The 16,611-nt window shown below is 48.5% G+C and overlaps 2 protein-coding genes and 1 long non-coding RNA gene across 5 annotated transcripts; 1 reads left to right on the forward strand and 2 right to left on the reverse strand.

Annotated features, from left to right (window-relative positions):
* Window positions 1–1,688: 1,688 nt before the first annotated feature.
* anp32e (acidic (leucine-rich) nuclear phosphoprotein 32 family, member E) lies at window positions 1,689–8,051 on the reverse strand. Its single transcript, XM_053447380.1, is given in 8 exon segments — window positions 1,689–4,249; window positions 4,495–4,534; window positions 4,951–5,078; window positions 5,150–5,312; window positions 5,890–5,990; window positions 5,993–6,011; window positions 6,389–6,538; window positions 7,888–8,051. Coding segments are annotated over 8 exon segments (744 nt in total). The 5' UTR covers window positions 7,942–8,051; the 3' UTR covers window positions 1,689–4,160.
* LOC128462104 (uncharacterized) lies at window positions 6,985–9,013 on the forward strand. The gene is made up of 2 exons (XR_008342326.1): window positions 6,985–7,042; window positions 8,707–9,013. It is a non-coding gene; the product is annotated as an uncharacterized LOC128462104 (long non-coding RNA).
* gabpb2a (GA binding protein transcription factor subunit beta 2a) lies at window positions 8,965–15,924 on the reverse strand. Of its 3 annotated transcripts, XM_053447356.1 has the most exons (9): window positions 14,196–15,387; window positions 14,000–14,107; window positions 13,743–13,910; window positions 13,287–13,481; window positions 13,170–13,202; window positions 13,049–13,094; window positions 12,784–12,960; window positions 12,587–12,705; window positions 8,965–11,946 (listed from the first exon to the last, which is right to left on the reverse strand). In XM_053447356.1, exons 1-9 carry the CDS (start codon window positions 14,340–14,342, stop codon window positions 11,590–11,592), a joined length of 1,350 nt encoding a protein of 449 aa, XP_053303331.1. In that variant the 5' UTR covers window positions 14,343–15,387; the 3' UTR covers window positions 8,965–11,589. The 3 variants fall into 3 exon arrangements, with proteins under 3 accessions (XP_053303331.1, XP_053303334.1, XP_053303333.1); XM_053447359.1 differs by lacking the exon at window positions 14,196–15,387 and adding an exon at window positions 15,685–15,924 and having other exon boundaries at window positions 13,049–13,202; XM_053447358.1 differs by having other exon boundaries at window positions 13,049–13,202; window positions 15,182–15,380.
* Window positions 15,925–16,611: the final 687 nt, after the last annotated feature.

Consider the following 16,611-nt stretch of genomic DNA (forward strand, 5'->3'; position numbering starts at 1 on the left):
AACCTATGAATTATTCATGTTTGTTCTGAACTTGAGGAAATTTGCAGTTAAATGGTTTTATACAAAACACTTTGAATTCATTGTTTTAAATGTTACACCTTTTTCTTCATGATATTACAATAAATTAACATTGTAATGTGTATGTTACACAATAAGCACTTAATGGTCACAGTAGGTTGTTAGCTCTAAGCCCCACACACCCATCAGACTCCCGGTGTGTTCCTGAACAAGATGTCAGAAACAGACTCCATGAGGGCCGACGTCCTCTAGTGGGACTTGAGCAGTGGACCCCATGGTTCCTCCTGGTGCTGAGGCCCCTGGGTTCCTCCTGGTGCTCCTGGTGCTGAGGCCCCTGGGTTCCTCCTGGTGCTCCTGGTGCAGAGAACCCTGGGTTCCTCATGGAGCTCCTGGTGCAGAGAACCCTGGGTTCCTCATGGTGCTCCTGATGCTGAGGACCCTGGGTTCCTCATGGAGCTCCTGGTGCAGAGAACCCTGGGTTCCTCATGGTGCTCCTGATGCTGAGGCCCCTGGGTTCCTCCTGGTGCTCCTGATGCTGAGGACCCTGAGTTCCTCCTGGTGAATCTGGTGCAGTGGCCCCTGGGTTCCTCCTGGTGAATCTGGTGCAGTGGCCCCTGGGTTCCTCCTGGTGCTGAGGACCCTGGGTTCCTCCTGGTGCTCCTGCTGCAGTGGCCCCTGGGTCCCCCCTGGTGCTGAAGATCCTGGGTTCCTCCTATTGGATGCCACAGTTTCTCCAGGAGGCGACGATTGATTCTATGAGTCACATGACCAAATGAAGTGCACATCAGGTGAGTTGTTCCCTCACCTCCTCCACAGCTTCCTCGTCTCCTCCGTGTTGTCCCCTCACCTCCTCCACGTTGTTCCCTCACCTCCTCCACAGCTCCCTCGTCTCCTCCGGGTTGTTCCCTCACCTCCTCCGTGTTGTCCCCTCACCTCCTCCACGTTGTTCCCTCACCTCCTCCACAGCTCCCTCACCTGCTCCACGTTGTCCCCTCACCTCCTCCACGTTGTCCCCTCACCTCCTCCACGTTGTTTCCTCACCTCCTCCACAGCTCCCTCGTCTCCTCCGGGTTGTTCCCTCGTCTCCTCCGTGTTGTCCCCTCACCTCCTCCACGTTGTTCCCTCACCTCCTCCACAGCTTCGTCTCCTCCGTGTTGTCCCCTCACCTCCTCCACGTTGTCCCCTCACCTCCTCCACGTTGTTCCCTCACCTCCTCCACAGCTCCCTCGTCTCCTCCAGGTTGTTCCCTCACCTCCTCCGTGTTGTCCCCTCACCTGCTCCACGTTGTTCCCTCACCTCCTCCACAGCTTCGTCTCCTCCGTGTTGTCCCCTCACCTCCTCCACGTTGTTCCCTCACCTCCTCCACAGCTCCCTCGTCTCCTCCGGGTTGTTCCCTCGTCTCCTCCGTGTTGTCCCCTCACCTCCTCCACGTTGTCCCCTCACCTCCTCCACGTTGTTCCCTCACCTCCTCCACAGCTCCCTCGTCTCCTCCGGGTTGTTCCCTCACCTCCTCCGTGTTGTCCCCTCACCTGCTCCACGTTGTTCCCTCACACAGAACCTACCTGGTCAGATGAACGTTGTTCCCTCACAGCAGCAGCTTCCTGTCTTGGGACCAGAGCCTGAACTCCGAAGCAGGATTTGTTATCAGAGTAACTTCAGGTTTAACTCACTTTTCTTTTATGTATTTTATTGAAAACCCCTCAGTACAGTTTGTTACATCACACAAGTCAAACACAGTTTCCCCACAGACGGACGAAGGAGGACGCTAACAGAGGAGCGTGCTGGGGTCAAAGGTCAAAGGTTCAACTATCACCTCGCTGCAGAAACAAAAACACCCTTAAAACCATTTAATCTTTAACAAAATAAAAACAAACCTGAAACTGAGTGTATTTACAATATTGCCTAAAACCAGTTATAACCTGACGTCAGCAGATCTGACACGTGTCCCTCGACATCTACACTGTTCAAAACAACACGGTTACACATCCTCACGTTCACGTTTGTCTGACTCATGATGTTATTGAAGGGGAGCAGTTTGACGGCTGACCACAGGGGGTCACTGGTGCAAAGCACAGACTCATTCCAACACTGGTTTGTTCCCACCAAGGAGCAAATGAGTCAAACTAAATTCCACATTTGTATTTGATTTTGAAGCTGATTACTATTTTAAATAATCAATTAACATTAAACATGATTTAGTGACTTTGAAAGTTTAGAATTTTAGACCGAGAAATAAACAGTGGAGTGACTTTCATGTCACAGACCGAGTGGTCATCGTTTTTCTTCAAAAATAAATCTGTAGTTGTTTGTGCATTAAAATCAAATTTAAAAGATTTGATTGAATTAAAAACGCAAAGATACGAAATCAAACTCGGTTCATTTAGTGGCTGATATGAAGCTTATAGAAACAATAAAGTTCAATCTAATACTCATATTTTCATATTTGTTTCCACAGAGAACCAGACGACGAATCAGAATCTGAGACCAGACACGTGGATGTTTTGAAACAATTTCATTTTCAAAATTGCAAAATGAGAGAAAAGCTAAAAGTTTACAGCAGTTTAGATAAAAGTCGGAGCAGCTTCGTTTGTTTCTGTCGACCGAAGCAGGAGAAAGTTAAAAATACACAACAGGTGTGTCACGTCCAAGCTCCGCCCCCTGAGACCAGCTGAAGTCAGCAGTCTTTCGTCCTCAACATCCCATAATCCACTGTGACAGGTGACCGGGTCTTAGAGTCAGAAGCTGAGCAGGTGCCAGTGAAGGCAACATCGCGTGACGACTCAGAGACACCTGAACGCACCGTTCCATCAGGTTTAAAGGGGGAGTTGTGTTTAGGAGGCGGAGCCTGAAGTGTGACGCCAGCGGTCTGAACACGCGGGGGGGCGGGCTGTTTGAGAACGAGACGCTCGGTTTTACTTCAAACTAAAAACATCAACAGCTGCTGACGGGGACAACAAACAATATGCTGTTAACTTCAAAACAAACACACCCAAACTACAACTTCACCCGCCCGCCCCCTAGCCTTCCCTGAAGAGTCCCCACAATAAATCAAACACACACTGGGAATATTAATCCTACGAGCTCTGTGGACCTGAGCGGCGGTTGGAGGACAGAGTCGTGGGACTCGTCCACGTCGGGGACTTTATGGGACTGAATCGTGACGTGATGAAGATCCTGAACCGTCCAACACGCTGAGACGTCTTTGATTGGGTGTAAGACACGGGAGCTCCTGAAGGGGGCGTGCTCCGGTCAGAGGCTGCAGAAAGAACAGAGTTCTGATCCTGAACAAGTTTTTGGTGAATGAGATCAGATGTTGGTCTGAGGCTCAGAAGAACGATGTGATGAAGATGAATCTGTAAAAACCTGTGAAGAAGAAGGTCCCGATACGAGAAGTCGGGTTTCCTGGAGGTGAACCTGATGTTTGGATCAGCTCAGATGTTCAGAACAAGTCCAGTTCAGACTACAAGGTGTCTTCATGGGGACACTAGATCCACCACTGACCTGATCTTAAGGATGAACTTCTTTATAACGAGGTGTTTGTATGATCAGGTCCTTCAACGCCATCTGTACTGAAGATGCAATATGTACATGAACCATAGGGGGCAGTGTGGTGTTCCTGCTGCACAGTGACAATCGAATGTCCGTCAAAATATCCACAGTCGAGGTCGCTCGACAGCTGCTGGGAAACATCTGGACACCAGGTGGCTGCTCCACGTCCCAGTGACACTGATTCACTACAAAACATCTGCATCTTGAAAGTGTACAGGACAAACTGCCATTTGGGAACTGAGGTCACCTGATGGAACACATCTTGTAGTCTGGACTGGACCCCCCCCCCCCCACTGGTATAAAATAAAGTAGTCGTCCCATGAGACCACGTGGGTTTTGGTTTTCACACCTGTTCTTTAACAAGGAGCCGGTTCACACCTTCAGCTGAGAACCATCAGGGAAACTTCTGATCACATATTTATATTTTATCTAAAAACAAACTGAAAGGGTTAAAATTCAGATCAGTGTCCTGGTGCTGCTGATGTTGTTGCCGTGGTTACGGTGATTGTTGTCTGGTGGAGGTCTGGAGACGGAGACGGAGACGGAGACGGAGACAAACAGGACGACACACAGACGACGAGCTGATCGAAGGACTAGTCGTCTTCGTCATCATCATCGTCTTCCTCGCCTTCATCGTCCACGTCCCTCTTCCTCTTCTGTCCCTGGACGCCGGGTTGGCCCTCTGCACAGACAGAATCAACCAATCAGAGAGGCTGTAGGGTTCTGACCAATCAAAGCTCTTCAGTTCAAACTTCTGCATCTTCTCTTACAGACACAAACTATTTACAGGTGGTGATTAACGTTATGAAGAATATCTTCAAAGAGGCTGAATATTAACTTGAATTATTAAGGTAAAATGTTATGGATTTTGACCTGTCAATCAAACATAATTAAATAAGACTTCTCTGTTCACTGGACATCACTTACCTTCTTCCTCCTCTTCCTCTGCAAAGTCTTCCTCATCCTCCTGAGACTAGAAGACAAAAGTCACTCAACACACAACTTCACACTTCAAGAGTAACACACAGGCAGCTTGCTTCTGATTGGATGACACTAATGAAGCGCTACCTATGTCAGATCATGTGACCAGATCTCCATCAGACCGACTCTGACAGTTGAGATTTTTAATTCTCTGTAATAAGATTTCATTTCAATGTAAATATGATCATGTGTTGTAGATTATATTAAATATTAACTCATACATCAAATATTCTCAGATCTACAGAGGAACATTCATTAGATTATCAATTCATTTAGAAAAACACTGAATGAAACCTCACAGCTGAAGTCCGGCCGTCCCACCGGCTCAGGACGGACCAGCAGAGACTCATGTCCTGAATGTGAGCCGGCGGGGGGGCGACCTGCAGGTGATGAGTTACCCACCTGATCTCCCCTGGTCGCCTGAAAGCTCAGCCCCACCTCTCCTCCCTCTGAGCCGTCCTCGTCCTCTTCTTCATCCTCCTCGTCCTCGTAGTCTCCAGTCGGCCCCGCCCCGTCCTCCCCGTCCTCGTCTGTGAAGACAGACACGAGGTTAAGAGACGTTCAGAGGTTTCTCTGCCGAGCACTGAACCCTGTGTCCCACCTTCGTCCTCGGCCTCTGAGTCCGGAGCCTCGTTGTCCTCCTGGTCGAAGCCGTCCAGGTAGGTGACCTGAGGCAGCAGCTCGAAGACGCTGTCCCTGTAGTCCTCCAGAGACGTGATCTCACAGTTAAACAGGTCCAGACTCTGGAGACTCTTCAGGTTTTGCTGCAGCAGGAAACAACCTGTTAGCAAGTTAGCAGCTAAAAACAGATGCAAGTTTATGTGTGTGTCTGTGTTTGTGTGTCTGTCTGTGTCTGTGAGTGAGTGTGTTTGTTTGTATCTGTGAGTGAGTCTGTGAGTAAGTCTCTGAGTGTGTGTGTTAGTGTGTCTGTGTCTGTCTGTGTCTGTGAGTGAGTCTTTGAGCAAGTGAGTGTGTGTCTGTGAGTGAGTGAGTGTGTTTGTGTGTCTGTCTGTGTCTGTGAGTGAGTGAGTGTGTGTGTGTGTCTGTGAGTGAGTGAGTGTGTTTGTGTGTCTGTGTGTGTCTGTCAGTGAGTGAGTGTGTGTGTCTGTGTGTGTGTGTGTGTGTGTCTGTGAGTGTGTGTGTGTCTGTGAGTGTGTGTCTGTGAGTGAGTGTGTGTGTGTCTGTCAGTCAGTGAGTGTGTGTGTGTCTGTGTGTGTGTGTCTGTGAGTGAGTGTGTCTGTGTGTGTGTGTCTGTGAGTGTGTGTGTGTCTGTGTGTGTGTGTCTGTGTGTGTGTGTGTGTCTGTGAGTGTGTGTGTGTGTGTGTGTGTGTGTGTCCTGACCAGGGCCTCCACGTTGCTCAGCTCTTTGATCTTGTTCCCACTCAGGTTCAGATACGTCAGGTTTGGACATTTTTCTGACAAAGTTTCCAAAGAACCAGACAGTTGTTGTCGCTCAACTCCAGCTGAAGAAGAAAAGTCGTACATGTTAAATATCTGCTAACACGGAGGAGGATGGTTCATGTCCTATAGAGCAGCCAGCCACCAGGGGGCGATACATCTGTGTTTACAGTCTACATTTGGGACATGTCCCTCAGGACGCTGGGGACATGTCCCTCAGGACGCTGGGGACTTGTCCCTCAGGACGCTGGGGGACATGTCCCTCAGGACGCTGGGGGACTTGTCCCTCAGGACGCTGGGGGACATGTCCCTCAGGACGCTGGGGGACATGTCCCTCAGGACGCTGGGGACGTGTCCCTCAGGACGCTGGGGGACATGTCCCTCAGGACGCTGGGGACATGTCCCTCAGGACGCTGGGGGAGCAGCAGACTCATGTTGTTACCTTCCGTAGTTTGGGCAGCGACGGCAGTTTAGCCAAAGAGCCGAGCCCCACGTTGACCATGCTGAGGAACTCCAGCTCCTTGAAGTCCTCCGAGAGTCCCTCCACCTCCCCGTCCGCAGAGCGGCTGTTGTCCACCACCAGCTCCGCTATCTGAGGGGACACATGAGGACAGACGGACGGGTGGAGACAGACAGACGGGTGGAGACAGACGGGTGGAGACAGACGGGTGGAGGACAGACAGACGGGTGGAGACGGAGACAGACGGGTGGAGACAGACGGGTGGAGGACAGACAGACGGGTGAAGGTTTTTTTGAGGACATTGCTCATATTACCCAGAATTCCTCTGGTTGTTACATAAGCAGCAGACACTGGTTAAGAATGAAAACCAGAGGCCGACCAGTAAGGGGGCGTGTTTAACCTCCTATAAGCTGGGGGGGGCGGGATGCTCTACACGCACCATCTGCCGCCCCCCCCCCCCCCCACTCATACAACATGACACCAGTGTATACTACTGACGCTGATCGGTTTGTGCACACACACACACACACACTCACACACACTCACACTCACACACACACACACACACACCTCGGTAACGCCATTTTGACCCGTTAGCGTCGTTGTTTACACCATCGCCTTCGTTACAGTAACGAGGTAACGTTTCTTTATATATAGATGTATTTGTTTAGATCCGCGTTGACGCCACAATAATCCGCTCAGAGTAACGTTAAGTCGGTAACGCGTTACCACCGCGCTCCGGCTCAAAATGTCTGAGCGACCTCCGCTCGACCGGGTCGCTCCACCGGGTCGGGTCGCTCCACCGGGTCGGGTCGCTCCACCGGGTCGCTCCACCGGGTCGGGTCGCTCGACCGGGTCGCTCCACCGGGTCGGGTCGCGACCAGCCGCGGGTAGAACCGCGGAGTTCTGAACGCAGTTTGACAAAACGTCGTTTCAAACGATGTCTCCGTCGAAGTTGAAGAGAGTTAAAATGTCGGCTCACCGGAGCGAGGAGCCGCCGCTGCTCGGTGCGCAGCGCGGCTCCGGGACGAGGACCGGCGATGAGCCCCGTGCACCGGCTCCGATTACCGGACAGACGCTAAGTTACTCTGCGTGAGAGGCTCGGCTCGTCCGGTAGAACCGAGTCAGTCGAGCGGCGGAGACCGGTTCAAAGTTAAAGTTTCTGATGGACCGGGTCGAAGCTGAACCGAGGACAGATTTAACGCGAGGACCGAGGACTTTAACCGGTTTAATATAAGATTCTCCGGCACGGAGGGGGTTTACCGGAGAGGAGGGGGACGGGGGGGGCGGACCGAGCCGCGGGATGCTTCCACATCCACCGGGTCCGCTGCGGTCGGTTTACCGGACTATGAAGTGACCGATAAACGCTCCGTGGCCCCGGTGGCTCCGGTGGCCCCGGTGGCCCCGGTGGCCCCGGTGGCCCCGGTGGCTCCGGGGCTCGTCTCGGGTTATTTCAGACTTTTAAAAGGAGCGGGACTCACCTCCGCCGGGTTCCGGCTCCGCAGCTCCAGACTGATCCTCTTCTTCATGTCCATGGTGCCGGTGTCGGTGCTTCGTGTGCTCGGTAACGGTCCCGGTGCTCGGTGCTCGGAGCGGCTCTCCTCTAACGGACTGAGTCTCTACTGATCCTCCATGATACCTCCGCCCGCCCCCTCCGCCTGGGCCCGCCCCCACACACTCGCGGTTGGCCGCGTGCCTCTGTGCCGGCGCTCATTGGGCGATGGGTACGTCAATCAAAGGTGATCGCATTTAATCCACGAGGTGGGCGGGATTATGCGGGGGTCTAACAAAGGATCATGGGAAATGTAGTTATTTCATATAGGCAACGTCTTCGTTCTTCTCTTGATTGACAGTTGCCTCAGCCAATCACGCCCCTCCTCTCTTCTGTAGTTTAGCAGATCAGTTTGTTTACATAGATTTTGATCGTGTGATTATAATCAGAATGAAAACAAACACTAAATAAATCAGGAAGGTTTTAATTTTTGATACTTTAATTTATATATTTTCTTGCTTGGAATACTCTGAGCAGTGGTAGAAGAGCCTGTGACCCGAGCATTTCATCACGTGACATCACGCCTTTGATAATAAACTCCCTGTACTAAAAAGGCAGCGAAGGGGCGGGGCTTATTCAGTATAAAGTGTAAATAACATTGTAAGTTAATAATTTTGTCTTCGTAGATTCCGTGTTTTCTCGTTGATAAAATAAATTGTCTTTAAGTGTTATGTCATTTCACTCAAATCATTTTTATCAAGCAGAGTTTTAAGATATCTATTTTCTTTTCTCTTTGTTTTCCTTTTAGGTAAAGAGTGGACATTAGCAGATCTTCCTCTTCTCTTTCAGAACACTGTCTTAATGTCCTGTGTGATGTTCTGTGTGTGGACAATGTTAATGTGTAACTCTGATTGGCCTGGATCCTGGTGGCCTCCATGGACAGTTGACCCCACTGGCCTAAGACTTGTACCCGTGGCACCTAGTGTCATGTTAAAAATGATGTGATGTACTGTGTGAGTGCATTTGATAAAAGGAAATAAAAAGAAATTTAAAAAAAAAAGCAGACTTTTAAGAAGTTAAAAAACTGAACAGGTTTATAAATGTGCCATGTTGATTATGACCAGGGAGAAGTATTGGGCCCTGAACACCTCGTGCAGCGTTCAGGTGTCACTGCGTCAAACACACAACAGAAAAGATGTTATTCAAAAAACAAGTATTTATATTTCTGAGTACTTCAACCTGGGCAGGCAGCCGTCATCCATCATCATTCAGGTACAGTTAAAAAAATACAACTTTTTATGTACATAGAAAAAGGTTGAGCTTATAAAAACAACTCAAATGAATCAGTGATGGGAGGACGAGGCGCACCAACATGAGAACCAGCCGACAGGGAGGCATCCTGATCGATTACAGGGGGAGGGAGCCAGGGAGAACAGAACAGCCGAGACTTCAGACACTCCACATGTATGTCCACTCGTCGGTTCACACGCGTGTTTTTATGCTGATTCAGAGAAAATTCTAATTAGTGGACGTACAGCTGAGTCGTGTTAGTTGGTACACGGTCACGTTTAATTCATATTTCCTCAGATCCACTCAGAAGCTTATTCACGTCAGAGCTCGGCCCAGTGAGGTCGTCTTCCTGTGGGACCCAGTGACTTCTCACCAGTAGCTCCACATCTCTTTGCCTTGTTGGAAAGTAAACTGAATATTTTTAGGTTTAAAACAAATGATATTATCTGTTTAAGGCATTTTGGCAAGACTCTTATGTTTAGTTGATTATCCTTTTAGTCATCCACAGCAAATATTTTTGTGATCAATTTCCTTTAGTCATAATAGTTATTCCAAAATATGAATATTTTTCATTAAAAGCTGAAGTTTCCAAGATTAACTGTATATTTGGTTTCATCCGAATTTAGACTTTATTATTATTAAGACTCAAAGTTATTAATTAAGATGATAAACACATTAATTCAGAATATTTCCAGCAACTTTTTGAGTTTGGACGTTTCTCTGGAGTCTGAAGACGACTCGTGTTTCCTGTGATGACTGATCATCTTCATGAGAACAGACGAGAGATTACACCCGTCGATATGATCCTGTTTTATGAAAGTCACAGAAACACAAGTGGTTATAATGAACAATACTGAAAAAGTTGGTCATTAAAAACTGATTGAACCGAACACAGCTGAAACAATCACGAACTGATCCACAGGACCTGAGTTGGTTTTCACACGTTAACGATGAACGTCTCACGAACATTTGAACTTTCAGATTTTCTATGAAGGTTTTGACTCATGAAGACGTTCAACTGTGACAAATGCTGACGTGAACATTTTACCAGTTCATTAATAATGGTGGCGCTGGGTCGGCAGGCGAGCTGCGACGGCGTCATGATGCAAACGAGAGAAGAAAAAAAATCACAACGAATGAATAATTGAAGGTTTCATGAAGAATCTGCTTCAGTTTCGGGTTTTTTCTATTTTCAAACTAAAGTCAACGAGTGATGAAAAACGAACACGAGCTTAGCAACAGGAAATCGTACAAGTTGCGTTGTTTTTACACATGAAGTCACATCTGAGAAACGTCCAGAGACAGAAAGTATAAAAACACCAGAACATGGGAAACAAACAGGAAGTTGATTAGTCCAAACGAAAGTCTTCTGCTGTTGCCTTGTTTCTTCTGAGGAAGCAAGATGGTGAAACCGGTGGAGAGTTCGAGTAACTGGGTTTTAAAAAGGAGCAACTGGTCCCAGGTCAAAGGCGTCAGACGAACAGCTGGGCTGGTTTGTGTCACCAGTTAAACTGAATATGACGGAATAAGATGGGACACAAATGGCTCCAGTGGGAGGAGCCATCCGTTTACAAACCAGGTTTAGTCCTCACAGTGACTCCGAGTCCGACTGGGAATTGATCCAACAGAGGGGGCGTGTCCACTTCCGACTTGGGTTCCCAGCTCCTCCTGAACACGATCACTGGTTTCTTTATTCCAGCTTCTGGGCTCACAGTTACTGGGAACATGAGTCCAACTGGACATCAGGTTTCTGTTTTCACTTTCCTCTTCTTCTGGTTGAAGCCATTTTTCTGCTCTCGTGTTCGTATCAAATCTTTCAAGGATTCAAAATGGCGCCGGTCTGAGCTCCTTCTCGTGTTGATTTAGGTTTTATGAAGTTTATCTTTTCCTGCTGTGGGAGTTCTTCGGGGAGACATTTTGACTCGCTCTCTGAAGGACAGGTCAAAGTGGTGCACGACTGAAATCCTGCCAGTTTCAGTTTTCAGTCCCACTTTCTGTAGCAGCCATTTTGTTCATCAATCCTTTGAATCAATTTTCGGGGGAATCAAAATGGTGCACAACTAAATTCCACCATTGTGCTCATGTTGTCAGTTTTCTGTTTATTGTTGTTTTCTTACAGAAGCTGTTTTGCTTCTTCAACCCAGAACATCATCAAAACGCTGCACGGCTGAAACCCGGCTGAAGGAGTTCTGGCTCCACCTTCTCCTACGACTGTTTGTTAAGAAACCATTTTGTCTCTTCTGTTGGGGATTCAAAATGGCGCGCAGTTAAAATCATCCGACTCAGCTCCTCCATCACTCTGTTCAATGGGAATCAAACTTGTGAGTCAAACTGACCCTCTGCTCTTATGATGCGTCTCTTTGTTGGCATCACTCCCCCCCCCCCCCCCCGACCTTCTCTGTTAGGAGCTGACCTCCGTTGATTCACCCCCCGCCTCCACAAGCGTCACCTGACCCTCCTCCCCCTCCATGATGATGCCTCCATCCGGCAGCACCACCATCTCGCCCTCCTCCTCCACCATGCTGGCAGCTCCCTCCTCTTCGTCCTCCTCTCCTCCCACCACCTCCTCCGGGCTGGCGGCAGCGTTGGCGGCGCCGTCGGCGGTCAGGGTGACGGTGTTCATCCTGTTGGCCTGACTCTGGGACATGGCCTCCAGTTTGATGCGATACTCCTCGGCCTCCTGCTCTTTATGCATCAGCTGCTGTCGGTATTCCTGCGCCTTCCTGTTGGCCTCCAGCAGCTGCCTCTGCAATAACTCCTGGAGGAGGAGGAGGAGGAAGAAGAGGTCATGTCAGTCAAATCAGATAATGTCAGAGTGAGTTCATGTGAGAAAACAGCAAGAAAACATCTGGAAGCCTCCAGAGAGCGAGTGGACCTGTTGATGAGGTTTCTAACACGTGACCTGAAACCTGAAGAACACAAACATCTCAGGATGAAGAAGAGGAGCCGGACACGTAGAAGACGAAGACGTCAACTTAGAAACACAAGGAAGTTCCAGAGCTTCTGGTGATGAGGGCCGAGCTGTAAACAACAACAGGCGAGGGGCGGAGCTCTACAAGCTCCGCCCCTCGCCTGGATGATCCCACATGTTCCTGTGTGAACGAGTCGGACCCGACAACCTGCTGCTATGATTTACTGTTTCAAGTCACATTTCTTGTTTTCATTGACCTGACAATCTTTGGTTCCAGGTCAAGTTAAATTTAATGCTTATTTTCTAGACCTCAATAATGTGTCCTGCTCTGCTCACATGAAAACTGAACCGTCAGCACAGAAGTTATCAATCTGTGTTTATTAAAACATGGATCTGTTTGTGTCAGTCCTGAAGTTTAAACCGGTTTGAACCCTGAGCCCCACAAACACAAACTCAGTGTTAACATCACATCGTGGCGTCAGCTCACCGTCTCTCCGGAGTCGTTGTGGTTGTTGGTCACCTCCAGCTTCCTCTTCCGGGTGGGTGGGGGGTGCGGCTCCTCCGTCACCACCTCCTCCGTCACTGCGTTGGCCGGCACCGCCAGCACTGACCACAACAAACACAGTTAACATCATCACGTGACTCGCACTAAAGAGATGGATGAAGGAGGTTTGAAGGTCGTACTCTGTTGTCCGTGCTGCATGGTCACGAAGAACGGTTGAGACATCCCTCCAGTGGTCTGCAGGTTTCCATGCTGGTCCGTGACGATGGTGATGACCCTCTGACCGGCCTCGTTGACCACCGTGGCGTGTTGGATGTTCGAGTCCAGAGCGCTGGCCGCCATCGCCTCCTCTGAATCTCCTGAAACAGCACGTGTGAGAGTGTGAGTGAGAGAGAGAGTGAGAGAGAGATTGTGTGTGTGTGTGTGTGTGTGTGTGTGATGTCATACCTGCATTGGCCTTGTTGAGCAGCTCTGCCAGGTTGACCACGCCCCCCTGTAAGGAAGGTATCCCCTGGATGATGAACTGCTGTTGGTTGGTGGTGGAGCTCGTCTCCACATTCATACTCACCTGGTTCATGTTCACCTGGTTCTGCATGCCCTCCTACACACACACAAACACACACACATACAGTTACTTTACTGTAGATCTGACTCACAACCAACCAGACGTGGGGTGTGGTCTCACCTGCAGCTGCAGCATCAGATCCGTGTTCTGGATGTCGACAGCGATGTCGAACGGCGTCTTGTCGAACTTGCTGAGCGAGTGCACGTCGGCTCCGTGCTTGATGAGCGTCTCGGCCACGCCGTGGTGTCCGTGCTGAGCCGCCCAGTGCAGCGCCGTCATCTTCAGCATGTCCTTGGCGTTGATGTCTGCGCCGCTCTGAAGGGAAAACGCTTTCAAACAAACTGCTTCAAAGATTTCTAGTCAATTTGAGAATTGGTCGTTTTTACTGGACTTTACTTTTGTAAATAAAATATCTAATAAACACTTTGACAACTTTTTTTATTTCAAATAAGTTTTACTCTTATGTTGATTTTAACATCGGAGGAAAAACCGAGGAGAATTAAATCGGCTGGCGACGCAGACGTTAACGATGTAACAGGTTTGAATGGAATCCAGATTTCTCTGAGCTCTTCTTACTCGGACCAGCAGCTCCACGATGATGGTGTGTCCCTCTGCGGCGGCCATGTGCAGCGGCGTCCTGTCCACCTTGGTGCGGGCGTCCCTGCTGACGCCGGCTCGGAGCAGGACGTCGGCGGTGGAGTAATGACCGTGCTGAGCGGCCAGGTGGAGGGGGGACGTCCCTAACTACAGGAGACACACACAGGCGTATCGTTTTTAATTCATAATCAGATCACAAAAAAACAGCTGAGTCATGGGTGGATTCTCCCTCTCACCCAGTCGGTAGTGAACGGCGCTCCGTTGGCCATCAGGTTTCTGACCTCATCGTCCTGACCTTTCCGAGCCGCCTCCAGCAGACGCTTTCCGAGGTCCACCAACGACATCTGAGGCCGAGACAGACGAGAGACAACACGTCAGAGTATGAACGCCCCCCCCCCAGTTTGTGAAACTCGTTGCTCAGGGTTTACAAACCGAGATGCAAGTGAGAATTGTGACATCACTTCCTGTTTCAGGAACACGGTGGCAGATTTTGTTGAAGGGAAACATCATGTGACTTATTTTGTCATCAGACTTTGTGATGTTTGTGTGTCTCATAACAAACAGCTGATAAATGTTCATTAAGATCAGAGCACGATGCTGAAACGTGTTATTTCACAACGATCCCGGTTCCAACATTCATTTCTTTCTGTTCCTGCTTCGTACTCAGATGTTTGATGAAAATCACAATTTCTTCACATTATTAGAAAAAATGTAATAAACTTTTTCAGATAGAAGAAAAATTAGGTTTAGTTTTTAATCACAAAACATTCAAATCCTCTTGTTATTCTCTTCAGCTCCTGATTCTTTGATTTGAATAGAACTGGGCTTTTCTTAAACAGCTGATGCATCGAATACGATTAATATTACATTAGTAGTAGTATCAGTAACATTTAACACTTTACTTTAGGATCGTTTTGGTTTTGTCCAAATATCAAATCCATTCAGTTGAGTTTGTCAAAATCTAAATTTGTTTAATAAGTTTACAAAAAGCTATTTACTGACAAACGCATCACAAATAATCAATAATGAAATAGATTATAGAAGCAGTAAAACCAGTGAACGTGTTTTTACATGTTAATGATTTTACATCTTACAGAATACGATTCACGCTCTGAACTCATCAAACTGTCAATCAGCTGATTGATTGGTCAAGAATCAGTCGATGTATCTGTGATGGTCAAATAAAACAATGTGTGTAATGTTTAAAATAGTGAACTTCAGATCGATCACTTCTGACTGATCCTGGATCAGCAGACACACTGAACGCATGTCCGGTAATGGAACCAGAGTGCCGTTTGTTTTGGGCGCTAACATCGTGAACATGTTTGAAACCAAACTGAATGAAGATCTCAGCCCGCGTGCTATCCGGGTTTAACCGTAACTGGTATTATGGGATGGCTGCATCTCTTCAGGCTAACCTGGTTTATTCAGTCGGAAAGTGAGCGAAGCTAACGGAGTTAGCTTTACAGCGTGTCCGATAATGGAAGCCGTGAGCTACCCAGAGCAGTGAGTGTGGAGCCCGGAGCGGGACGAGGAGCCATTTTACGCGCCTTCGCGGACAGAAAGAATCCGCCATGTGCCACGTCCCCAGCGGGCTGGCGGTGCCCGCCGCTCCGGTGCAGCCCGGGAGCAGCGGCACCGACTCCCGGACACGCACACCGACAGGAAACCGTTTGATATTAACTTGTTGGTTTTCCGGGGGAAGTCACAGAGAAATTTCCTATTTTACACCCGGAGAAAAAACTACTTCCACATCCGGTTAACGAGCTTCTGCAGCGGATCCGCGGAACAACCACCGGAGCAGAGCCCGGTCCCGGTGCCACGGGGCCTGGCCCGGGCCCGGTCCCGGTCCCCTGCCATTGGGCCTAGCCCGTGTTCAACCGGGCTGAATCCTTCGGAGCTCGGCGGCTCAGTTACTCACCGTGTCCGGTTCGGCGAGGAGCAGGACCGCGCTCCTCTCGGCTGATGCTAGCACGCTAACCCGTTAGCCGAGCGCAGGTTCGTGAAGGTTTCGCGCTCGAGTCGCCGCGGGGAGCAGAACACGCAGAACACGCAGAACTCTGCGCACTTGGATTCACAAAGATCGGATCCGGAGTTTCTGCGCCGCCGCCGCTTCGCCTGCTTGTTTACTGCGTCAATCACCCACAGGAGGCCGCTGCGCCCGGAAGTCTGGGCTCTAGCCTTCAAAATAAGAGCGTCTGTCTTTTTCTCTTAGTTCTTATCAGGTTGCAGAACAGGAACACTTGTTTTTCAAAGTAAAGTCACCAAAGCTGAAAACTTTGAGAAATCGAGTTAGATAATATTATTGTAACGTGATGTAATATTTTTCCATTTCTGATGATTCTGTGTCATAATGAATGAAACGTTATGTTTGTGTCTGAGTTTGAAGACGTTTATATTTATAGATGATTCATTGACGATAGTTGACAGTTACAGTATTTATCTGCAAACAGAAAAATCATGATGTCATTATTCTTTAAATATAAATGCCAGTTTCTAGGTAAAAGGTTTCATTTCATCAGAAAAGTAAAATATCTGTTCAAAAAGATTTTAACATAAGGTAAAGAACAGTTTGGCTTGAAGATGTCAAAGTAATCTGTAATTAAAACATATCAGTGGCATAATGTTTTAAACTGTGGAGCAGGAGTTAACGTGTTATTTTGTGACGTTAGAGCTCCTCAGCTCTGTTACCTTGTTTATATCCAGAAATGAGTGGTGACAGTTGATTTATGGTAAATGAAAGAGACAGTTATTTACATCTGAATCAGGTTCTGTGGTTTGAAATGCAGCTCATTGCATAAACTCTCTCAATCTGTATTTTATGTTGAAACTCCAAACAGGTGTGCTC

The sequence above is a fragment of the Pleuronectes platessa genome, chromosome 18 (genome assembly GCF_947347685.1).
Source record: "Pleuronectes platessa chromosome 18, fPlePla1.1, whole genome shotgun sequence".
NCBI lineage: Eukaryota > Metazoa > Chordata > Actinopteri > Pleuronectiformes > Pleuronectidae > Pleuronectes > Pleuronectes platessa.

Coding starts and splice junctions, on each gene's coding strand:
- gabpb2a (XM_053447356.1), bottom strand. CDS start 14,342: ATGAACATTTATCAGCTGTTTGTTATGAGACACACAAACATCACAAAG. Junction 13,482..13,742: donor TCGTGGAGCTGCTGGTCCGA/GTAAGAAGAGCT, acceptor TTTTCCCTTCAG/AGCGGCGCAGACATCAACGC. Junction 11,947..12,586: donor ACAACGACTCCGGAGAGACG/GTGAGCTGACGC, acceptor CTCCTCCTCCAG/GAGTTATTGCAGAGGCAGCT.